This window comes from Stegastes partitus, unplaced genomic scaffold (assembly GCF_000690725.1).
Source record: "Stegastes partitus isolate 25-593 unplaced genomic scaffold, Stegastes_partitus-1.0.2 Scaffold1175, whole genome shotgun sequence".
NCBI classification, from domain to species: Eukaryota; Metazoa; Chordata; class Actinopteri; family Pomacentridae; genus Stegastes; species Stegastes partitus.
The window spans coordinates 171,647-192,490 of NW_007578906.1; the positions used below are offsets into that span (position 1 = coordinate 171,647).

Below are 20,844 nucleotides of genomic sequence, written 5' to 3' on the forward strand. Positions count from 1 at the left end.
AAAAATGACTAAGTTGAAAGGCAGTAGTGGCAGGAATTACATCATTGTGGCTCGTGTCCTCACTGCTGTAGCTTTGCTGTTCTTTATAGTCATCAGTTTATGGAAATGAGTAATATGTATTTATGAATGTCACTAGTCAGTAGTTAGTGTGAGGTATCTAATTTCATGATGATTTTCCTGTTCAGGATTTAAGAAACTGGCTGCATCCTCAGTAGCAAAACCGCCCGACACCTAATTTAAGTGAGCAGGACTTTATTCATCTAACACTACTTGTACACGCCAGGTTCACCTAATCATTTATAGGTTCAGTCTTGTTTTCATACGGAAAGAAAAACAAGTGAAGTGGGATGCCTCGCCAAAATATCATCTTTGTTCAATTCTGCAAAAACAACAAAAAAAAGAAACTGGCACACATAGACCCATAAACTTTAATGACATGTTTAATTTAGAGCAAATAAACTACAACTGTGTTTTCAATTCAAATACTTTTTTCCTACGACTTAAAACAACTGACTCATAACCCTGTTGAACGATTGAAGCAGTTGCTAAGGTGGTGGCGAGCAGAGACAACACAGGAATCAACATTTAGCACAATAGGTGGATTTTAGAATTGATGCTTCCAATGGCACAACAAATGTAATTCAGTTCACCTCCATTTAATGGAGTGGCACCAGGCGTCTCTACAACTGTGTGTCTAAGCAAACATCTGAATATCTACAATCCACAAGGGGGTAAATAGGGGAAACAAGCTTCTGTAATTTGGGTGAACTGAACCTCTAGCAAGAAATTCCACATAGTCTTACATCTAAGATTGAAGTGCTCACTCATTGCAGCCTCTTTCAAGGTAGAGAGAGGAAGTTCAGGTTTGAGAAGAACCACACTGCTGTCTGCAGACCAGGCTGCAGCTTGTGGGGGTCTGAGAGCGGATAGGAGCCAGAGCTGCAGTGCCGGAGGAGCCAGATTTGGTTTCACCCCTGGGTGCGCTGAGTGGAGGTCTGCTACTCACACCAGGGCAAACAATATTTCACCATGTGGTACGAACCTGCAGACATGCCCAGAGGATTTCACCACTCCTAATGATGGAAAATTAACGCTCCACTGAGCTGAGCTAAATGCCCTTACTGACATTTCCAAACTATTTACAGCTCTGGTCTAAAAACAGCAAGTTTAGGGGATCACTCAGGATATATTTCTGTTGATCTGGGCGTAATGAGGAAAACCTGTCAGACACAGTTTGTTATGACTTCCATGGGGAGCAGGAGATGAAATAGGGAGGGGAAGTGTCAAGAAAACGACTGGTGATAAAATACTACGAGCCATAATTAGAAATCAAAAATGTCTCTCAGACTCAGAGGAGCAACGAGGCAGAATTTGAGGTTTTGTTTGACTTAGAAGACAAATCTGCCCACCTGATACAAGTGTGCTGAATGAAGAAGAGGGTCTTTACGCACAGCATGCAGACTCCTCCCAGACATGGCAGGAAGAAAACCTCTCGTTACAGTAGGAGCTGGCCACTGACAGACGCTCCATCCACGCTGACTGATGCTCAACAAGACCTGAACACGCGCCTCTATTCACATTTTACAACTTTTACGCACGAACAAGATGAGAACCTTCGTTTCTTCTGTGACAGTGCTGTGGGTGATAATTATCCCCTGTCTGGAGGCCATCCACGGACTGTACAACTTTGGCCAGCATGAACTATTCTACAAAAAGAACAACTGCAAGCCGATTCCTGCAAACCTCCTGCTTTGCCACGACATAGAGTACACGGAGATGCGCCTCCCGAACCTGCTCGGACACGAAACCATGAATGAAGTTCTGCAGCAAGCTTCGTCTTGGATCCCGCTGGTGCAGAAGCAGTGTCACCCCGACACGAGAAAGTTCCTGTGCTCTCTTTTCGCTCCGGTGTGTCTGGACGACTTGGACGAGCCCATCCAGCCGTGCAGGTCTCTGTGTGAGAGCGTCAAGCACGGTTGCGCGCCAGTGATGTCCGCGTTTGGCTTTCCGTGGCCGTTGATGTTGGACTGCGAGCGTTTCCCACTAGACAACGACCTGTGCATACCACCTGCAGGCATCGAGAACGTCGTGCCAGTCACCAAAGAGGGTAAAGATCCGTTTAAGTGTCATTTTTAGACGCAAATTGAACCTAAATCTTGTGCGTAAAAGTCAAAATCACTTATAAGATAAAGATATGCTTCATATATTTGTTGCTTCACAAAATGCACGTGAACAGCATGGTATTTTATCAGAACATCAGAATCCACTACTTGGATATATGATTTATGGCCGATTATGTAATATGCATCTCTTTTAATTTCTGTTTTAGTGCCCAGAGTGTGCGATGCTTGCAAAGAAACTGACGAAAATGACAACGAAATTGTTGACAACCTGTGTAAGAATGACTTTGGTAAGTCCGCCCATCTGATTTATTAGCTCCCAAGGTGAAGCAGAGGGGCCCAGGGGGGTCATTTAGCAACATTAAGGGAGGTTTCAAGTATTTGAATGCAGCATGAGGAGAAACTTTACTGTTTAGTGTGCTTAATTCACTAGAAACGATATAAAAGCAAGTGTTTTGTGACTATAAGGCGTCACTTTAATCTCCTCTACTGCATGCATTTTTGCTCCAAAGGCCTCAAGCCTCTCAGCTGGCTTTCATGGATGACACAGTATTTGTTCAAACACTCTCTCACTCTCTTTCTGTGTCTCTCTCTTGCACGCACGAAGCGCTGAAAATCAAAGTGAAGGAGATCTCATACATCAACGGCGACACCAAGATCGTGCCGGAGACCAAGAGCAAGACCATCTACATGATGAACGGCGTGACGGAGCGCGACCTGAGGAAGACGGTGCTGTGGCTGAGGGACGGGCTGCAGTGCATCTGTGAGGAGATGAACGACATCAACGCCGCCTACCTGGTCATGGGCCAGAAGATGGACGGACACCTGGTGATCACCTCACTGAAGCGCTGGCAGAAGGGACAGCGCGAGTTTAAGAGGATTTCACGCAGCATCCGCAAAATGCAGTGCTAAGAAGGAGAAAAAAAAACACTTCATGTCAGAGTTGAGGAGCAAGTTTAGTTGAGCCCTTTTTATTGTCCCTCCAACTTTCACTTATTCTGCTTGTATTTGGCTCTAGAGTGAAGCAAAGGAGACATTTCTGGTTATTCATTAAATCTTATACATCTACAGGTAATATAAGGACCACATAAAACTACAAACATAACTTTGTGGCTTTAATTCTCACATCTTGGACAGTGCTTCCATGTAACAGTAAACACTCAGTGACTTCAATTCATTTTTGCACTGCCCCCTAGTGGCCACTTTGGTGTCTCTCCCTGGAGAAAGGCCTCTGGCTCTGCCACCTCTTCAGTTGCAGTTAATTGCAATCAGCTGGTGTCCCATGTTGCAGAGGAATAACAAATTACACAGTTAGAGTGAAAACTAGCAGAGCTTTGAGTGCAGGATTAAAAACAACTCTAATAATCACCGGCAGATGTAGCCTACTGTTAAGTCCTGCAGAAAGACATTTTTCTTTTCTCTTCTGGGGGTTAAACTCTATTCAAAACTCGCAATAAAAGCAACTTAAATTACAAGAGTCAAACCTCAACATGTTGTGATATTCATCAGGTGCTCAAATGATCCAAAAGGAGCTCTGGTTGGATAGTTTAGAGCCCGTAGTAAAGTATCTGCCCTTAATCTTACAGAGAGCCAGTCGTGTCATCGTTCCACAAATACCAAAACTGAATCTGCATGGTGCATATTGAGTCAAGCTGTGATCCCCGTGTGTGCGTAGTGTGATTTGTGCTTTTGTACTCCCACCGTTTTCTCAAGCAAACATGAGAGATAGCTGGCTATGTTCTCTCCCCGTTCAGCATTTTAATATTCTTGGTAAACTTTTTGTACGTGAGCCACTGCATAATTTTCTACCACCATATGATAAAAAAAAAGTAATATTTTTCTACTCCAGACTTTCATATTTCATTTAAACTTGTGTTTTGGTTTGCGCCCTCATTCTGTTGGAAGCAGCATGGATGGGGTTTTTAGGTGAATACCTGACTTTTGGTCGGTAGTCTTTCGATGAGCAGTAGCTTGGTAAGTAATCATGTGGTCGTGTGTACGTTTGAAATGTAAAGTTTTTGTTTTTTTTCTTTTGGAAGTATTACAATGTAAATATCAAATACTGTCATTTATTCTTGTATAAAGTTTTCAGCAATTAAAAGCGCCAACTACGTGTTTGAAGTGACTCAGTCCATTCGAGTGTGACAATTAAACTCCAGAATAAGAGGATTTTTTTGTATATAATCCAAATGCACATAATTGTAAAATGAAAAATGAAGTTTGCATTATTGGCTCAACACCTCCATCTAGTGGAGCTCGGTGGTAAAATGTTGTCATAGTTAGCAGGATGTATCTGAGGTAGTGTGTTGAAGTATTTGGAGTGAAAAAGACACCAGAAGAAAAACAGTTTGTAACTTTTTAATTGTTTCGTCGAACCCACCTTAAAAAAAATGCTTCTCAAAAATTAAATTAATTATCTTTACTGTGCACATTTATAACATTTATTTACTTAATACCAAAAGATACTTTGGTATCAAACCTAGTAATTATTTTCATTTGTGATCATTCTCTAGTCTTTGGTTAATTGATTAATTACTCAGTTCAAAGTGTTCCATTCATAATTAAATGATAAATACATGTTTTTTAAGTGTATTTTTTTATTTACAGTTCATTTACAGGTTTTCTTTGTTTTATTAAATTACAAATAATATCTAGTAAAATCACACAAAAAATCTGTTAACCCTTTAAAAAGCATGCTACAACTGTAAATAATGTCCACATTAAAAATCTGTATTTTACTTTTTTTTTTAATTCTACACAATATCTAGTACAGTTGCAGAAAAAAATATTGATTTACATGTGAATCTTATTTATGTGTTTATTTATTTATTAAAAAGGCCCAAACTGAAAATAATGTTTAAATCAAAAATCTGTTTTTCTTTTTTTTGTTTTTTTGTTTGTTTGTTTTTTACAATGTGCGGCAATAAAATTATACTGGATTCAATTTAAATTTGATTTAAATACAGAAAGAAAGAAAAAACTTCACTACTTAACTGTACCTAAAATCAGCACCAACAAAAAAGAAAACATTATTTTACAGGTATTTGCTGTAATTTTCACCAGGGTGTTTTTGAATGGCACAGTATTCTACACAGTATTGTTTTTTGGAGAAAAAACAAAACAAAACTGGCAACCTTTGCTGCCAGATCTTCGATTTTCACAGTGAAATCTGGAAACCAGGTCTGGTATTTTTACTTGGGAAACTACTGAAATGCTAATTAGAATTGTTAGTGCCCGTGAAGTTACCATTTCAGCATTCGAACCGACACTTAATACGTCCGTCCATGACTAATGTTTTCGTGGGGGAAGGCCCTGACAGTCATTTAGGCCCATTCATCCAGGTATTGTACTACCTGGAAACAAAGACATTTTGCTACTTGTCTAAGAGGTTTCATCCTTCAGCAGTTCTGCTGCTTCTTAGAGAGTCTCAGACGTCTCAGATTATCAGAGTTTATCACTTTGTCACATGAGCTCCTGACAGTTATCAGCCACATGAAATAAGATGTGAATTGATGTGAAACCAAACCAGAGTGGGCGTGTGTGGGAGGGATCAGAAGGCTTTTGTCTGAAATATTTACACTACCTGTTCAGAATGTCCTCTATGGAAGTGATATTAACCGTTGTGTATCTCACTGATAGTTACCTGTGACTGAGGTATCGGTGAGTTGCTAACACTCTTCCCCGTGTGGTTTCTACACACTTCATACCTTGATCCATGGCACTCTCACAGCAGTCACATGACTGCCAGGTGACCTAAATGACTCACCTTCACAGCCCTCATGGGTCATGTGTGACTGACCCAGAAATATCTGGGACTCCCCACCGGCCAGTGAGGACATTCGGATGAGCGCCTAAAAGCTTCAGCTCTACTCCTACAGTCTAGACGATAGTTTCGTTTTAACCAGGTAACAGTCAGTAGTGTCCCTTTGTTGAAGTCCGGCGTAAACCCTGAATGGACTAAAATGAATGACTGTGTTTGTGTATGAAGCTTCAGCAAACAGCAGTCCGTGTTGCACAACAGCTTCATACACAGTGCATTTAAATGAAATACTAGGCACAGTTTGGAGCTACTTTATGCTTCTCTGTTGTTTGACTCCACTACATTTCAGAGGGAAATATTATACTTTGCATTTCACTACATTGCAGAGCTCCAACTACGAAACAAATCCATCCATCCATTATCTATACACCGCTTAATCCTCACTAGGGTCGCGGGGGGGCTGGAGTCTAGTCTAGAATCACCAATTAACCTCTTTTTGGACTGTGTGGGAAGAAGCCGGAGGACCCAGAGAGAACCCACGCTGCACGGGGAGAACATGCAAACTTGCAGAAAAGATCCTGGGTGTCCTCACCGGGACGGGAACCAGCGAACTTCTTACTGGGAGGCATAATAATAATAATGTCGGTATTTGGACCAACTTAATATTGCATATAAATTGAACTCAAATGTCTGCATTAGCTGATTTCAAACTAAACTGAAGTTGAGGGTAACATAAATAAAATGGTTTGATAACTTCTTTTTACCTTAAGTTTTGGATTTCAAGTCCCCTCCCCTATTCTAACAGGCCTGGACAATTTCAGACAGTTCATTGGTGATACCTTTCATCATACAAGAAACGCTCATTCCTATAAGTCAGTGTAGCTTGTTGGTTGAACCTAATTTCAATCAAAATTGCCATAACTTTAAAAAAAAAAAAATTTTGTTTAGAATGTACATAAAACTGTGCAATATTCCTTACAGACAAACCACGAATAAATATCAAGTAGATAAACACGAAGCAATGTTCTGAAAGCAGAACTGTTTTCAGCTGTGATATTGAGATGTACTTTAGTGAGGCACCGTATAGTTTAGTTGCATTGTTCTTTTACTTTTTACTTGTGCAACAGGTTTTTATAAATTAGCTTACTGCAAAATTGCAACATGAAGCATGGTAGATGATGTTGGTGTTGTTGGATGATAATGATGTTAGTCAACTGGTGTTAGCTATTTATACTAGGGTTTTTTTTTTATGAAGATGATTAATAAAATTTGAGCTGAGTCTGTCAGTTTCACAGCATCTTGCAAGTGCAGTGATGTTTCAGTTATTTTCCATTTCCCTTTTGCTTTGGAGTCACTTTACAGTATTAAATCCTAGATGCATTAGGACACAGTTACAGTAATAATACAGGCTAAAACTACAGTACCATGAGGTCACAATCCTAAATTCTGCTTTTTTTTTTTTTGCTTTTGTTTTTTTTTTTTGGTAATTCCATATTTGTTGAAGTGACAGATCTAGATCTACTTCCAAAACATAAAAGAGCCCCTGCAGACAGTCGTGGACACATCCATAGAGTCACCGTAACTGCGCAATTCAGGCAAGAAATGCGCAAGAATCAACTGACATCACAGCAGCGGCGGTGCATTCAAAGCCGCGGGAAAAACTAACTCCGAACAAAATGACTGGAGTGTATGGGGAATTTGCGATGACACTGTAAAAGCCCTGGCGTGACGTTCAAGGGGCGGACTGTGTGGAAACCCTGTAAATTACCGCCGGGAAATTAATGACTTTTTCTTTTTTAATTGATATTGTTATTTCTTGCAATATTTGTGATTTCTGTTGAAACGTAAAACGACACATTTTGGGTGGGATAAAACAAAACAAAAAAAAACAATTACGAAGGTGTAAGATTTTTGTTTTCTTCACATGAAGGCTATGTGGCAGAAAAATATTACGATTTATAATAACAATAATGAGGATGATAGTGATCATGCACATGATTATTTTATAATTTAGTTTGCGTGAGAAAAAAAAAAAATCGCACCTCTCGCTGGGAGCGCTCCACTTTACGACGGCCCTGAAGGCAGCAGCCGTTGTTTCTCTTTCAGCTAGCTTAAACTTTGAGCCAGCGCTGAAGACTAGTGTTTCTGTATTTACCAATTAACAGTTTAAGCCAACAGACTATAAAGCTCCCCCTTTTTTTTCTTTTTCTATCAATGGCGCTCGACAGGGAACCTTTGAAAGCAGGCAGGGCTCCGTTTTGACGAAGCTCAAAAAGTCCGCGGGGAAGTTCCCTAGGAAATCCCCCAAGACGGTTCGGGGATATTACTCTCGACACACTGATGCGCCAGAGCTCCGACACAACTGACCTCCTCGGTGTGTTTTCTACAGACACAGGAACCTGCAGCAGGAGCGTCAAATGCTGGATTATTAAAAGACCGAGCTGTCCTGTCAAAAAAAAAACAACAACAACAACAACTCACGAAGCGCCCGCCATGGATAATAACGTCAGTATAGACACGGATAACGACGTGCTGAAAGACAAGATGCGGAGTTACAGCGTGCTCAATACTCTGTACCATGAGAGCAGGCAGCAGATGGACCTCCTCAACAAGCAGATCTGCGTCAAGGACAACATCATAGCGGACTTGAAAGCCAGGCTGGGCAGACACGAGAGGATCTACATGACGGTGGGAGAGAAGGACTCGATGGTGATCGGTCCGTCCAACTCTCTGGTGGACAGTCTGCTCAAAGAAATATGCAAACTAAAGCAGAAGAGGAGCGACACGGAGTTCAAGGCAGCCCGACAAGCAGAGGTGAGAATGTGCTGAATGCTGCACATCTGTCACACTCAAGTCAACACATGTGAGCGTCTTTACCCCCAATGTTGATGATCAGAGCTAACAAAAAAATCCATGTTTGAACTTTTAACAACTTGCTGGCACCCTGCTTAACTCTGTTCTGTCATATAGGTTGGAGTAATTTATTGGAAATATGCTCAGAGACATCTAAAAAAAAAAAAAAAACACACACAGGACAAGTATTATGACATCAATGAGGGTCACATCTAATGTCTAATATGCACCAGTTGGTTGCACACTTCAAACTCCCCCCTTGTCTTCCTCCAGGAGATCCAGAGGCTGAACTTGCAGCTCAGGGAGAAGGAGCTGGAGCTGGAGAGCATCAGGTGTCAGCCGGACCACGAGAAGGACCGGGAGATCCACAGGCTGCGCTCGGCCCTGGAGGAGAGGGAGCGGTCCGAGGCCACCAGGACCGTCCTGTGCACGTCGCTGGCCGAGGAGGCCGACCAGCTGCGCGGCCAGCTCGGGGCGACTGTGAAGGTGTGTCAGGATCTGCTGGCCAGGCTGGAGAAAGAGAAAATGGGGGGAGGAGAAGGAGGAGAAGTGGAGGAAGTGGTCCACCAGCAAAAGGCTAAGGAGGTGTGTAACGCCTCGGGACAGATTGATGGCTCTGTTTGCCTCCATATTGTCCTCAAAGCTCTGCAAATTGTGTCCACAATGTTGGTACAAGTTGTTGTAACTTCTCTTTCACAATGCTCTACAGACGTCAGAGCCGTCAGACAAGAGCGCTGTTAATGCCCAAATCCGTCAGCTCCAGGAGGAGAATCAACAGCTAAAGCAGCGTGTGGCATATGTGAGTAGCAGCTATGAGAGTACACTGAGTTTTTGGCAAATGTGTTACCTTAAATCCATCAGAGAGTGGAAAAATAAGCACTTCTAAGTGTATCTAAATTAAGCACGAGCTGAATGGTGTGGTACAGAACAAAGCACACGATCAAAGATCTAACTTTCTGTTTCAATTGTTCCCTTTAGGTGCAAGGTCTGAACTCTCAGTGGCAGAAGTATGACTCTAGCAGGGAGGAGTACATCAGAGGTTTATGTCAGAGGCTGAAGGAGAGCACTGGGCAGGGCTTGTTGCCTGTGATGGGCTCCGTCAGCAGTGGGTTGCTTCATCAAGAGATTTCCAGGCTCAACGGCTTGCTGCAGGACAAAATGAGTGAGTGTGCGAGACTGCGTAGAGACGTGGAGGAGATGAGGAGACAAGACCAGGAGCGAATCCAGACACTGGAGCAGCAGGTTGGTGTTCTCTGCATTCTGCTACACATATGTGTTACTTCACTGAGCACAGCTTCTGTGTGCCGAGACCTGAAGAGTAATGGCTCTGTCTTTTCCTTTTAAGGTTCTCATCTACGCTGATGACTTTAAATCAGAGCGTGCTGACAGAGAGCGGGCGCAGGGGCAGATTGAAGACCTGAAGGAGCAGATGTCTCAATTGAAGCAGCAGCTACACAAACAGGTGAGAGAGCAGCCCTTCAGTGAGGCGCATCCGCACAAGCTTTTATTATCAGCACGTTCTCACACACATGTACGGCTGCAGTCTGACGTTGTATGTCATCTTCAGCAGGGAGCGAGCAGAGACAGCAGAGACGTGGTTCCCATGTGTCGTGTGCGCATAGGACACAGGATCACCTCAAGGCGAAATAAGGACACTTCAGAGCCTCTGTTGAGGACGCCTGCTGAGAGACAGCAGCAGCAGCAGCAGCAGCAGCAGCAACCTGCAGCTGCAGCAGCAGCACCAAGCTCTGTCTGGAGGGAAATCCCAGGCCTGTCGGAGCTGCAGTGCCCGCAGTGCCTCGCCAGGTTCAATGACACGGACGCTGCAGAGTACCTGAACCATTGTGAAGAGTGTGCCCAGCTATAGGCGGAGCAACACTCATTTGGAAATAACAGTTATCTCTTACTGACAGTAACTGAACACTGAAGACCAGCACTACACTGCAGAAAAGAACCTGGTGGAGAGTCCAGATCGGAGACGCTTGACTACAAATGAAACAATTGACTTAAGATGTTAACTTTACATAGTGAAGCAAACTATACGACCCAAAGTTCCACTGTTAAAAGAGAAATGAGTTCATCAAGCCTTTTAAATCTGCATAGTAAAAAAAAAAAAAAATAAAAATCCAGTGTCAGGTTCTGAGAGTTCTCCTGTAGCATTGCAGGAGATTATTGTAGTGGGGAAGAGGATGCTAATGCAATATATCAAATATCATATACCTCAGTGTGTCACATTACAAACCTGTTGCACTTTCTTGACATTTCGCCAAAAACTAATCGTAAAATCATACGATTAAGAGATTTGTGATGCATAAGCTTCTTATTTTGGACATCTAGTCAACAATGTGGTGCTATTGTTTATTTTTTCATTGAACTTTACATGTTTCTGTTCTGTAAAGTATATATTCGTAATAACAGATTTAAAAATATCTAACTATATTGCTATTTATTCTCTCTGTATATCTACCTGGAAAAGGCATTTTAGTGCAATGTTGTGTTGCCTTTTCCCCACCAAAGCCATAAAATATATCTATATTTTTGGTAAACCTTTGGGATCAAATATGTTAAATACATTACAACTCGAGACAAATGTTTGAGATTCACTTTTTTGAAACGGTGTATGTAAAGATTGATTCCCAACTGACAATATGCTTATTTTTGGAGATGTGCCAGTTCTCTGGAGGTGGCACTATTTTTGTAATAAAAGACTGCTTACCCACATTTTATCCTATGCTTATTTATACTACCTGGTTCATTATTGCGTGGTGTATTTTAATTCTTGAGACAGTCTGCAGCCTCGAGCTGGAACCACAGATCATAGCCTAACCACGAAAATGTTGGCGCTACTTAATCTAAGTCTGTGTGCATGTCTTTTCAGTGTGTCACGTGTGTGTTTGTGCGTGGTGGAAAACCCCTTCCCAGTGTTGCCTGAATGGGCACGCTGTACTGTGACAGCCAGATTCCCAGCTGTTGTGTAGCTGAAGCAAATACTACAGGGGCACCAAGAGGACCAGCGGAGACGATAGCTCGAGTTACATCCAAACTCTCGACAAACTGCCTGCGGACCAGCCAGCGACTGAAACTTGGTGCAGTCAGTCGCTGTGAAGTATCATTTTGAGACAAACGGGCCCACAGCGCTGTTTGGTGAATCAGTTGTCATGGGTTTAGTGTACTAAGCACAGGAAGCTGGACATCCCCTGTTTGAAAAGGAAGTAGGCAGTTGCAGTGCATAGAAAAGACGTAGAGCAACAACTGTGGTATTTTTGTGCGAGTGAACACGTACCTACATTGTTTTTTGAACAGACAAGAGCATATTTAATGCAAGAATAGAACTTTTGGAAGTAAACAACATATGGTTTTTCTTAGAAATTAACAGTTAAATCTGGCTCAATACTTTTTAAAAAAATTGTAACACAACAACCTTGCTTGGTCAGGTATGACCAGTAGTTTATTTTGGCTAATTCTGACAGATTTCCCATAGTGCTGTGCAGCTGTAACTGCTGACTATGACTCCTAATGAGTTGTACTTGCTCACAGGGAGTCTTTAGATTTGCTGGGTTTTCCATGGATCATGTTGTCGGGCTCTAAACCTTAACTTTTAAATCAGTCTGGTAAATTAGCCCACTGTATATTATTGTAGGTTCTTGACCATAACATGTGAATTTGTAATGTTAATTTTGTATTTGTCTCCTGGAAGAACTGAATGTTTTAAAAAATACAGTCACTTGACTTGTGCTCCATCGAGGCAACAGGATCATGGCTGCTACACAACAAAAGTTAACTAACCTTAACTCATTACATCTTCTTGTCATTCTTGGGAAAAATGGTAATGCAGTTATTCACCGTCATGTCTGTCTTTTCTTATAATCTGTAGTTCCTGACCTCCCCAACCTCCCCAGTGTTAACGGTTCTCTTTTACCTCCACTACCTTCCTCTCTCCTTCACCCTCACCCCAACCAGCCCATGCAGACGTCTGCCCTCCCCGAGGCTGGTTCTGCTCGACTTTTCTTCCTGTTAAAGGGGAGTTTTTTTTTTCTTTCCACTGTTGCCACAGAGCCGCTCAAAGGGAAACTTTGAATTTGTTGTATTTCTCTCTGTAATATAATTTTGTAAGGTCTTAACCTCATTATGTGAAGGACCCCTAAGATGAGCAGCCTATTAGCTTGTTCCAATGACAAACAAGTCCACAGAAAGAAACTGTCTAAACAAGTGTTTTCATGGATTACCCACGGAGATGTAACTTATTATGAGCTTTAAAGTTGCTGATGCGAATATTTCGTAATCAGTGGACAGGGCCAGGCTTGCTGGTTTTAGCTAGCTTACCAACTGCTAGTAGCTACATGAGTGATATTCAGTCTCTTTCTGCCCAATTCTTCATTTTTAAATCATTTAGAGTCAAACTTGCTTTGTGGAGTTCCCCGGTGAGGGATCAACAGATTTTATTTTTTTTTTATCTTTATTTATGTAATCAAAGTGCTTAAGGTAGTGAAACGGACGACTGCTGTGACCACGATGACGGTGAAAGTTTGTACATCACCTAAGTCCCCGAGCGTTCGAATGACACCCGGCAGCATCACATGTTGACTTACTCATCAGCTAACTGGGGAAGATATCTGTGGCTGAATCAGTCTCCAACACATTTATTTCATTTACATAACACACCAGCCTGGCTCCAGTTCATGTGCCCACAGAATGATTGGTTCCAATTTTGGCTTTAAAGGGCAAGTTGAGCATCTCGTCTATAAGCCAACCACATGCAGACTGGTAGAACTACATATAGGCACTAAAAAGGCCACGAGCTGCGTGCTGGGGATTCTCCCCCCGCCAGCACACACCTACGCATTTACAACAGGGGCTATAAGTGACTGAACTTCCACACACACAGAAATGCTCTACTCACCAATCTGAGAGTGGAAAAAAATAGGTCACAAGTCCCCACCTGACTGTCTGGGAACTTTTCTAAGAGACAAAGAATTAATAAGAAAGGTTACAGTGGTAGATCAGTTCCTGTTGGAAACAGGTTTCAAAGCATCAGGATGTGTTGAGGTAGCTGTCGTATACTTTAGAGACAGATAGGGAAAAACTTCAGCCCGACACTTATCCAGGCAAATACAGAATGGATAGATACGACCTTTAATCTTCTGTGTATCCTAAAAGAATGGGAATTTCCCGCCATCATGAGGGAATTCCCAAAAAAGCAGACAAGTTTATTTGAAATGGAGTGTTATAGACTAGAGCAGATCATTTTAATTTCATGTTTATTTGTTCAGGTAATAATGCTGACTGCTGTTTTAGGCTTCTTGGTGAGGCAGTCCAAGGTTTCGGCCTTCAAAAACAGCATTGTGGCAGATTGGAGCCGGTGAGGACGACGGGGGGGGATTCCCTTCTTGGAGATGTATGTGATCCTGAAGCGCTCCAGGCAGGTAACAATGAAAAGAACAGAAGAACAGCATTCTGATTACAAACTACAAGGCAGCTCCAATCCCTTCTAATAAACCTACTGACGCACACCCCTGTCATTGTCAGACTGCTCTGAGTGCACCGTTTTGTTTTCCTTGCGCCCACAAAGGCAAATCTTTCCAACAAAAGGCCAATTAAGAAGACGTTTTGAAAGGACCCAGGGTGACTATTACAGACCTATAAATCTAATATTAAAAGAAAGAATGTGTTGACTCAGGTGGCTTTTTATCTTTTCATATATCAAAAAGAAAAGAAAAAACACAGCCCGTCGCGATTTTTGTGTTTTATTTAGATCACGGCCTACGTTTGCGTCTCTGGGTGTTTTTTCACTCGTCTACATTTGCGTACTTTTGCGGGGCATTTGCCTAAATGTGGTAGATCCGATCTTACATCACTGGTGACTGAGAGCGAGCACGCACTACAAACAGCCAGACAGTCATTCATACCTGTAATAATTTATGAGTCATTTCTGGTGGCTCTCACAAACCAAAACCTTTTGTCTTTGCGCACTTAAACAGGGTGCTCTCATTCATCGTGTAGAAATTCATAGTGAAATCCCTCTGGTTTAAGAGATAGGAACTATCGGGAAAAATACAGAGGAAGCAGTCACAGCGATGATCACAACTTTAGCTCACTTCTTCTTCCACATCGTCCAATTGGTTCTAAATATAAACTATGAACATATTGTACTTTTACACCCAACATTGCTGCATTTAATGAAATCAAGAGCTGCTTAAAATGTCATTGTAGTTGTCTTTTTAGGTAAGAACACAACTATGCAATTGTTCTGCACGTTGAAATGCAGCACATGACGTCACCGTTATGTGAAAACAGATGTGAAGTTGGGATTTTACGAACAAAAGTAAACTGCAAATTTAAACTTGAGATCAGTTCCTTAATTTGCCTCAAACTAGTTAAAGTCACACATTCAAAAGAGCTCACTTTGCACTACTCAACAGTGGCTCCCGTAAAGTTTAGAAAACTGATAGTTGCCCATTTATTTCAAAAATAACTTGTAGAAAAATATGAAACAAGCTTTTATCAGCGTTGATGCACATTTTTTCCTGCCAGTAGTACTCACTGAAAGATCTGTATTAACTCATCTAGATCTAGATAAGCCGAAGCGTGACCTCATTTCACGCTCACTTTACCCTGAGGGAATGTACTTGATTTCATAACTGCCTCAAATTCATTTTCACTAGAGTTCCATGATGAGCATATATGAAATAGATCTGCATGTAAATGCCTGAAGTACCGCAGCTGCCTCTACTTCAATGTTTAATTCACAACTGAAACTGTACCTTGGGATCTACTTGACTCAGTTACAAAGTCCTAGATTGATTGTGACTGTCAATTTGTGGACTTCCCACAAGGAACTCGTATATGAGGGTGTGACTCACCCTGCAACCTCGTATGTGGCCGCAGACGTGCAGAGGAGCAAGAATGGGTAAAAAACCTGCTAAAGCTGCATACAGGTCACCAGCTCTTACACGGAAATGGTCATGTTGAGGTTTCTGCTCAAAGTTAGTTGGTCAGGCATTTTAGGAAATATGCCTATTTTTCAATCCTGCTGATGCGAGGGCTGATACCACTTTTATTTGTTCATACAACTGGAAGCTCAAGCCAGCAGCAGATTATTGTAACCTATTAAGACCTGAGCTCTTGTTTGATATGCTTTTTTAAAAAAAAAATACAAAGAAAATAATATATATATATAATATTTTTTAAATTAAAATATTTTTAAAAATTAAAAACAAAAATAAATAACAATAATAAATGATTTTAAATAATTTTTAAAAAATTAACTACTCTGGTAATATAACCCAAAATGTGATGTTCACACATGTAGAACCAGGTCTGAAGAGGTTAAAGGTTCCATATCATGAAAATCCATTATTGTTGTGTTTTGCATGTCTTGTGAGATGTCATTCATCTACCACCCTTTCACTAGAGGGCCTACCAGCTTTACAAGCCATTAAGAGTTTTACTCAGTTTCAAAGCAGAAAATGACCAACACATAATCGCCCAGCTGAAACTTTGTGTGCAATGTCTGTTGCTTGTAAGTGAGCCACTCAGAGAGAGCAACTGCCTCTCAGTCCACCAAACGTTTTATACTTTTTCTACAGCTGCTCTGCACAACACACCAAATGTTCTGTTACAAGAGTGAACACAAGAGTCTTCATGCACTCCCAGCATCTGAGGAACTGAAGACCAGTGGATTACTTTTCTGCTTGATGGAGATTGCCCCACAACAATAGGAAAATTCTTCGTGTTGTTGCACGTTGTACGGCTAATGTGGCAAACATTACCACTAGCTTTGATCGCGTGCCCACAGGTCAGAAGTCTGTGGAAACTAAAACGCTGAGGGACATTCAGAGACTTTGGAAACTTTAAGGCAGTTCTAAAACCTATCAACAAGGATTGTGTGGGTTACTGTGTTGTTGTGTTCCAGTGAAATCTAAACTTAGCTGGTGTCCTTTACAACGGTTTCCTTCTCTCTTTGTTCGCATATACTGCATTTAATACAGCCGTACTGCCACAAAAAAAAAGCTGTTCCTATTCACATGTTACACATAAGTTAAAAACAACTGTGCTATGAATTCGACAATACTGCCATGTAAAATGATCGCTCAGAGCAAAAGTTAGAAGCGATACAAAGCCCCCAGTTGGCTGCTGTGCCTTCAACTGTTTTGCTCTGCGCTATAAATCACAGACACAGAGACAGTCTTCTTCCTGAAAGAGGCGTGGACGGCAACAACTCAGCTGTAGTTATAGCTACAAACAGCCCGTTCAGACTAAAACCAGGGGTTACACAGTCACGGTGAAATGAAGCATCTTTGCAGCATTTTGAGGTGAAATATTGAACGACACAATCTAAAGACTTGTGAGACTTTCAATAATTTGCAGAAAAAGGGCAAAACACGGGAGCTTTAACGGTTAGCTTAGCACAAAATCTGAAGACATAAGGGAAATAGCTCCCATAACGTTACCGTATCTGAATAAGAAATACTCCTCATTATCATTTTTATACTTATTTTGTGTGAATTTAAGAAGAAAAAAATAAGTATAAGGAGGTAATTTGTGGGCTTTTCTTAAATTCCACTGATAAAATCAATGCCACTCTCACGTGTGAATCGTAAACTGCTAACATAAGCTACTGTTAGCAGCCAGTAAGGTAGCTAAACAGTTAGTGGTTACAAAATCCTCCCATTAGTACAAGCAGCCCACTTATATTTCCTGTGTTTGACTCGCCCTTAAAACTAGTGTGTCAAAATTTTTGCGAATGGTTGTGTGGTAGTCAAACTTTCCCTCATTTCTACACCCAGTGGGCAGATTTGCTAAGCTAACTGGCTGCTAATTATAGCCTTAGATTTCATTGACAAATATCAGAGGTGAACTAGTTTTCTCTCTGCAAGAAAGCGAAACTCACATGAATGTTGAATAATTTCTTGAAAATGTAAGTGTAGTATTAAGTGTGCATGTCCTTTGACAACTTCTACTGCATGTAAGAAATAAGATTTGACACAAGACACATAATCCTGCCATACTACTGTATTCCATCTTTCAAAAAAGAAAGACAAGATTTAATATTACTTAACAATATGTTAAAAGTAGCCAGTTTGGCTTCAGTGTTAATACAATATACACTCTATAACAGATTGATAGTGTGAGTATTGTTCTTTTTCAATTTCATTCTGAAAGTATTCTGATACAAGCTGGCTACAGGTCAAAAATAAAGAAAACAAAAACTGTAACTGGTACACTTTTACTCAACAGTTTGTTAAACAGAACTTAAAAACCAAAAAAGAACATTGTCAAGTATTACGCCTTCCTCCTTTCTGTGAAATAGGGTGGCGGTGGTTGAGGGGGGGTGGGAAGGGGGAAGAGTGGAAATCAGCTAACCAAGCCCATTCCCTTGTCAATCATGTGGATGAGATGCCGTGCTAGGAACAGGAAACGATGGGATAGTAAGCCACAATATCTCAAATACAGCTTTTAATTCATTACATTTCTCATTTTTTGTAGTTTCCATTGTCTCTTTTTTTTTGGTAGGAAACCATCCAGACATAGTAAGCATCTTTTGACTACAGGTAAGCCAATATAAGAAAATAATTTCAGACCATGGCTTTTTCAGTCAAGAGAAACGCCCAACTCAGACTAAAAGCACACAAGCACGCAAGGAAAATTAATCAGATGTAAAGTAGCATTTTTTGTGATTCTTTTTGTGTCATTTCATTTCATTTTTGTTTTAGTTCTGCAGGTGGATCAGTCCAGATGGGTCTGTGTTGGAACCACACAGTGACAAGAACAAAGCAAGGCAGCGTGGGTGTGATTTGGGCACAGCAGGAGAGAAGTTCTGGGAGGACAACAGTTGGGTGGAGGTAAAAGGATAGAGGTGGAGGGTTTGGGGGTGGGTTTGTATAGCTGTTAAGGTACTGATTGTGTCCTGACAGTCACTCACTAACACCCTCAATGTGCAGCAAATGTAGCTTTCTTCAAACTAAAGTTTGACCAGTTGATGGAAAGCCGCTGACGGGTCTGTCGGGCAGAGTCCAAGCAAAATCTGAAAATGAAAAAGAACGCACAAACTCAATGAAGACCCAACACATAACTTCTCATTTTAAAGTGATAGATGCACATTTGAGTTTTACTGTAAGCAAATTGTTGTATCCTAGAAGCTCAACAAACACAAAGGGTGCATTTCTTTCCTTCTAAAAACATTTTTTACAAGTTCTAAATTTGCCTTCTACCAGCTGTCATCTTCTTTGCCTTTCCTGAGCAGTGCACGATTTTTATCACGTTGCTGGCTTACTATCAGTGAGGATATCGTGCTTGTACATGTGTGTACTACATGTACGTAGCTTCACTGGCGGTACAACCCTACACAAAGTGCTTCATCTATAGCGAAAATGTTTGAGAAAGCAGAATTTGGCAAGGTTAGGTTCCTTTAACAAGCATACCTTTTGAAATATTCCACCTCCCTCTCCGTCTCATCCATTTCAGTGCTATCCAGGTCGATGTCTTTGGGCAAGAATACATCATCTAAAACAAAAAAAGAAAACCATCTCATTTCAAATGTGAAGTTAATCTACTGGATACATTTTCCTGACACTAGTCCAGCAGGATTCGGCTGCCATGTTTTGGGGTGTTTCAAGATTTAGTTTAGACCATATAAGCACCAGTGTGAACCCAATATTGGTGAATATTTTTCCGTCCCCATAGAACCTGCTCAATGCAGTCGATGTAAATGAGAACAGCATTCTTTAGAGTGCACACATACACTAACCACACTGAGGTTATACCACAGAATACCCAGGAGACAAGTGAGGAAATAAGATGTTGGCCAGTCAGGCTGCCCCTGAGGAAGCTGTCGAGGACACAGTTTGTATTTCCCTCACCTAGTTTTGACGTCTGGGGAGCCACACCAGTTACTCCAGCAGTACAACTGGTCAGTCAAATCAAGATATAAATAATGGACATGGACCATTATGTTGTTAACACACGACTAAATCTTCTCAGTTTAAGTGTGAACCATAAAGCTACCAACCTATTGAGCTGTTCATCTTGTCCCCCTTCTTCTTCTTGCTCTTCTTGGTCTTGCCTTTAGGCTGTGGGGACTCTGCACTGGGAGGTTTGCCGTTCTGCTGGGTCAGCTCAGACTGGGAAGCTGGAGGGGGAGACGGGGAAGAGTTTGACACAGGGGGACCTCTCCTGTCTTCCTTTATTTGGGTAAGGGGTTGTTGTTGTTGTTGCTGTTCCTGCCTTTTTCCACTGGCACTTCTGTTGTTACTCCTCTCCTCCCTCTGTGGTTCAGTGGTTGGGAGAGGAGCTAGAGCCTCAGCGGGCCTGATTCGCATCACTTTGGTGTCTGTTGTAGTGGTTGGGATGGTGCCATTAGCTAGCTTAGTAGGCACATCAGAGCTCTTGGGTAACTCTAAGGCTCTCTTTACAGCAGCCTCACAAGTGGCCATTTTTGTAGACTGCTTGGCCTTAACTTTACCGTTGACTTCGAGGGGAGATGTGGAGGTGCCATTGTGGAGGGTGGCTGGAGAGCTGGGGATGTTGGTCTCAGTAGAAAACCCCTTTTCACTGGTGCGTTTTGGGCTGTGCTGTAAGTTGGGCCGGTGTACAGGGTCAAATCTGGGTTCCTTCTGGTCGGGGAGGCGGATGAGGGTTTGAAGCAGCTGCGACTTTCCGTTCTGGAGATTATCTAGGACGTTCTGAGCTGTCTGTTTGAGGGGTTGTGGGTTGTTTTGAGTGGGAGCGGTGTTTTCCTTTGCTTTCTCTTTCTTTTTCTTCTTGGCTGCACGATGTTGCTGCAGCTCCTGCAGCCGGAGCAGTTCCTTTTGAAGTGCTGCCTCTTCCTCTTCCTGCCGCTGCCGACGCTGCTGCTCCTCCAACAACTGTTGCTCCTCCCTTTCACGGGCCTCTGCCTCCAGACGGGCCTTCTCCTCCATCTAAAGCACATGGAGAGATACTTTAAGTGTAATAACAACCTTAAATTGAATCTTAGTTATCAATAAAAAGATACATGTCTTAGAGTTAGTGTATTTCTAAGTAGTTTTGAGAGGTAAGGTAAGATATACTTCATTGTCCCCAAAAAGAAAATTCCCTTGGGCTGTAATGCAAATTTTTACAGCTCTGTACAAC

The 20,844-nt window shown here is 41.7% G+C and overlaps 3 protein-coding genes across 7 annotated transcripts in view; 2 read left to right on the forward strand and 1 right to left on the reverse strand.

Annotated features, from left to right (window-relative positions):
* Nucleotides 1–1,240: 1,240 nt before the first annotated feature.
* sfrp2 (secreted frizzled-related protein 2) lies at nt 1,241–4,245 on the forward strand. The gene is made up of 3 exons (XM_008296984.1): nt 1,241–2,107; nt 2,330–2,410; nt 2,728–4,245. Exons 1-3 carry the CDS (start codon nt 1,606–1,608, stop codon nt 3,030–3,032), a joined length of 888 nt encoding a protein of 295 aa, XP_008295206.1. The 5' UTR covers nt 1,241–1,605; the 3' UTR covers nt 3,033–4,245.
* A 3,747-nt stretch (nt 4,246–7,992) lies between these two features.
* On the forward strand, nt 7,993–11,459 carry tnip2 (TNFAIP3 interacting protein 2). 3 transcript variants are annotated; one of them, XR_520788.1, is made up of 7 exons: nt 7,993–8,694; nt 9,007–9,318; nt 9,443–9,532; nt 9,712–9,975; nt 10,079–10,195; nt 10,301–10,784; nt 10,846–11,459. XR_520788.1 is itself a non-coding variant. In XM_008296985.1 (6 exons), the coding sequence occupies exons 1-6, from the start codon at nt 8,221–8,223 to the stop codon at nt 10,598–10,600; spliced, it is 1,557 nt and encodes a 518-aa protein (XP_008295207.1). In that variant the 5' UTR covers nt 7,993–8,220; the 3' UTR covers nt 10,601–11,459. The 3 variants fall into 3 exon arrangements, 2 of the variants coding, with proteins under 2 accessions (XP_008295207.1, XP_008295208.1); XM_008296985.1 differs by having other exon boundaries at nt 10,301–11,459; XM_008296986.1 differs by having other exon boundaries at nt 10,304–11,459.
* A 6,271-nt stretch (nt 11,460–17,730) lies between these two features.
* Nucleotides 17,731–20,844, reverse strand: part of fam193a (family with sequence similarity 193 member A) — a 28,504-nt gene continuing 25,390 nt past the window's right edge. For all 3 annotated transcript variants that reach the window (XM_008296992.1, XM_008296991.1, XM_008296990.1), the window contains 3 exons: nt 19,742–20,651; nt 19,155–19,236; nt 17,731–18,757 (listed from right to left, as the gene is read on the reverse strand). In XM_008296992.1, the coding sequence (XP_008295214.1) occupies nt 18,664–18,757; nt 19,155–19,236; nt 19,742–20,651 (1,086 nt within the window). In that variant the 3' untranslated portion in view covers nt 17,731–18,663. The remainder of the gene's footprint in view (nt 18,758–19,154; nt 19,237–19,741; nt 20,652–20,844) is intronic.

What these genes read in the sequence shown, in the direction of transcription:
- sfrp2 (XM_008296984.1), top strand. Translation starts at nt 1,606, where the DNA reads ATGAGAACCTTCGTTTCTTCTGTGACAGTGCTGTGGGTGATAATTATC. An exon ending in CGTGCCAGTCACCAAAGAGG is followed by an intron (nt 2,108 to 2,329) that starts GTAAAGATCCGT and finishes TTTCTGTTTTAG; the next exon opens with TGCCCAGAGTGTGCGATGCT. An exon ending in CCTGTGTAAGAATGACTTTG is followed by an intron (nt 2,411 to 2,727) that starts GTAAGTCCGCCC and finishes GCACGCACGAAG; the next exon opens with CGCTGAAAATCAAAGTGAAG.
- tnip2 (XM_008296985.1), top strand. Translation starts at nt 8,221, where the DNA reads ATGCGCCAGAGCTCCGACACAACTGACCTCCTCGGTGTGTTTTCTACA. An exon ending in ACCAGCAAAAGGCTAAGGAG is followed by an intron (nt 9,319 to 9,442) that starts GTGTGTAACGCC and finishes AATGCTCTACAG; the next exon opens with ACGTCAGAGCCGTCAGACAA. An exon ending in AGCAGCAGCTACACAAACAG is followed by an intron (nt 10,196 to 10,300) that starts GTGAGAGAGCAG and finishes TGTCATCTTCAG; the next exon opens with CAGGGAGCGAGCAGAGACAG.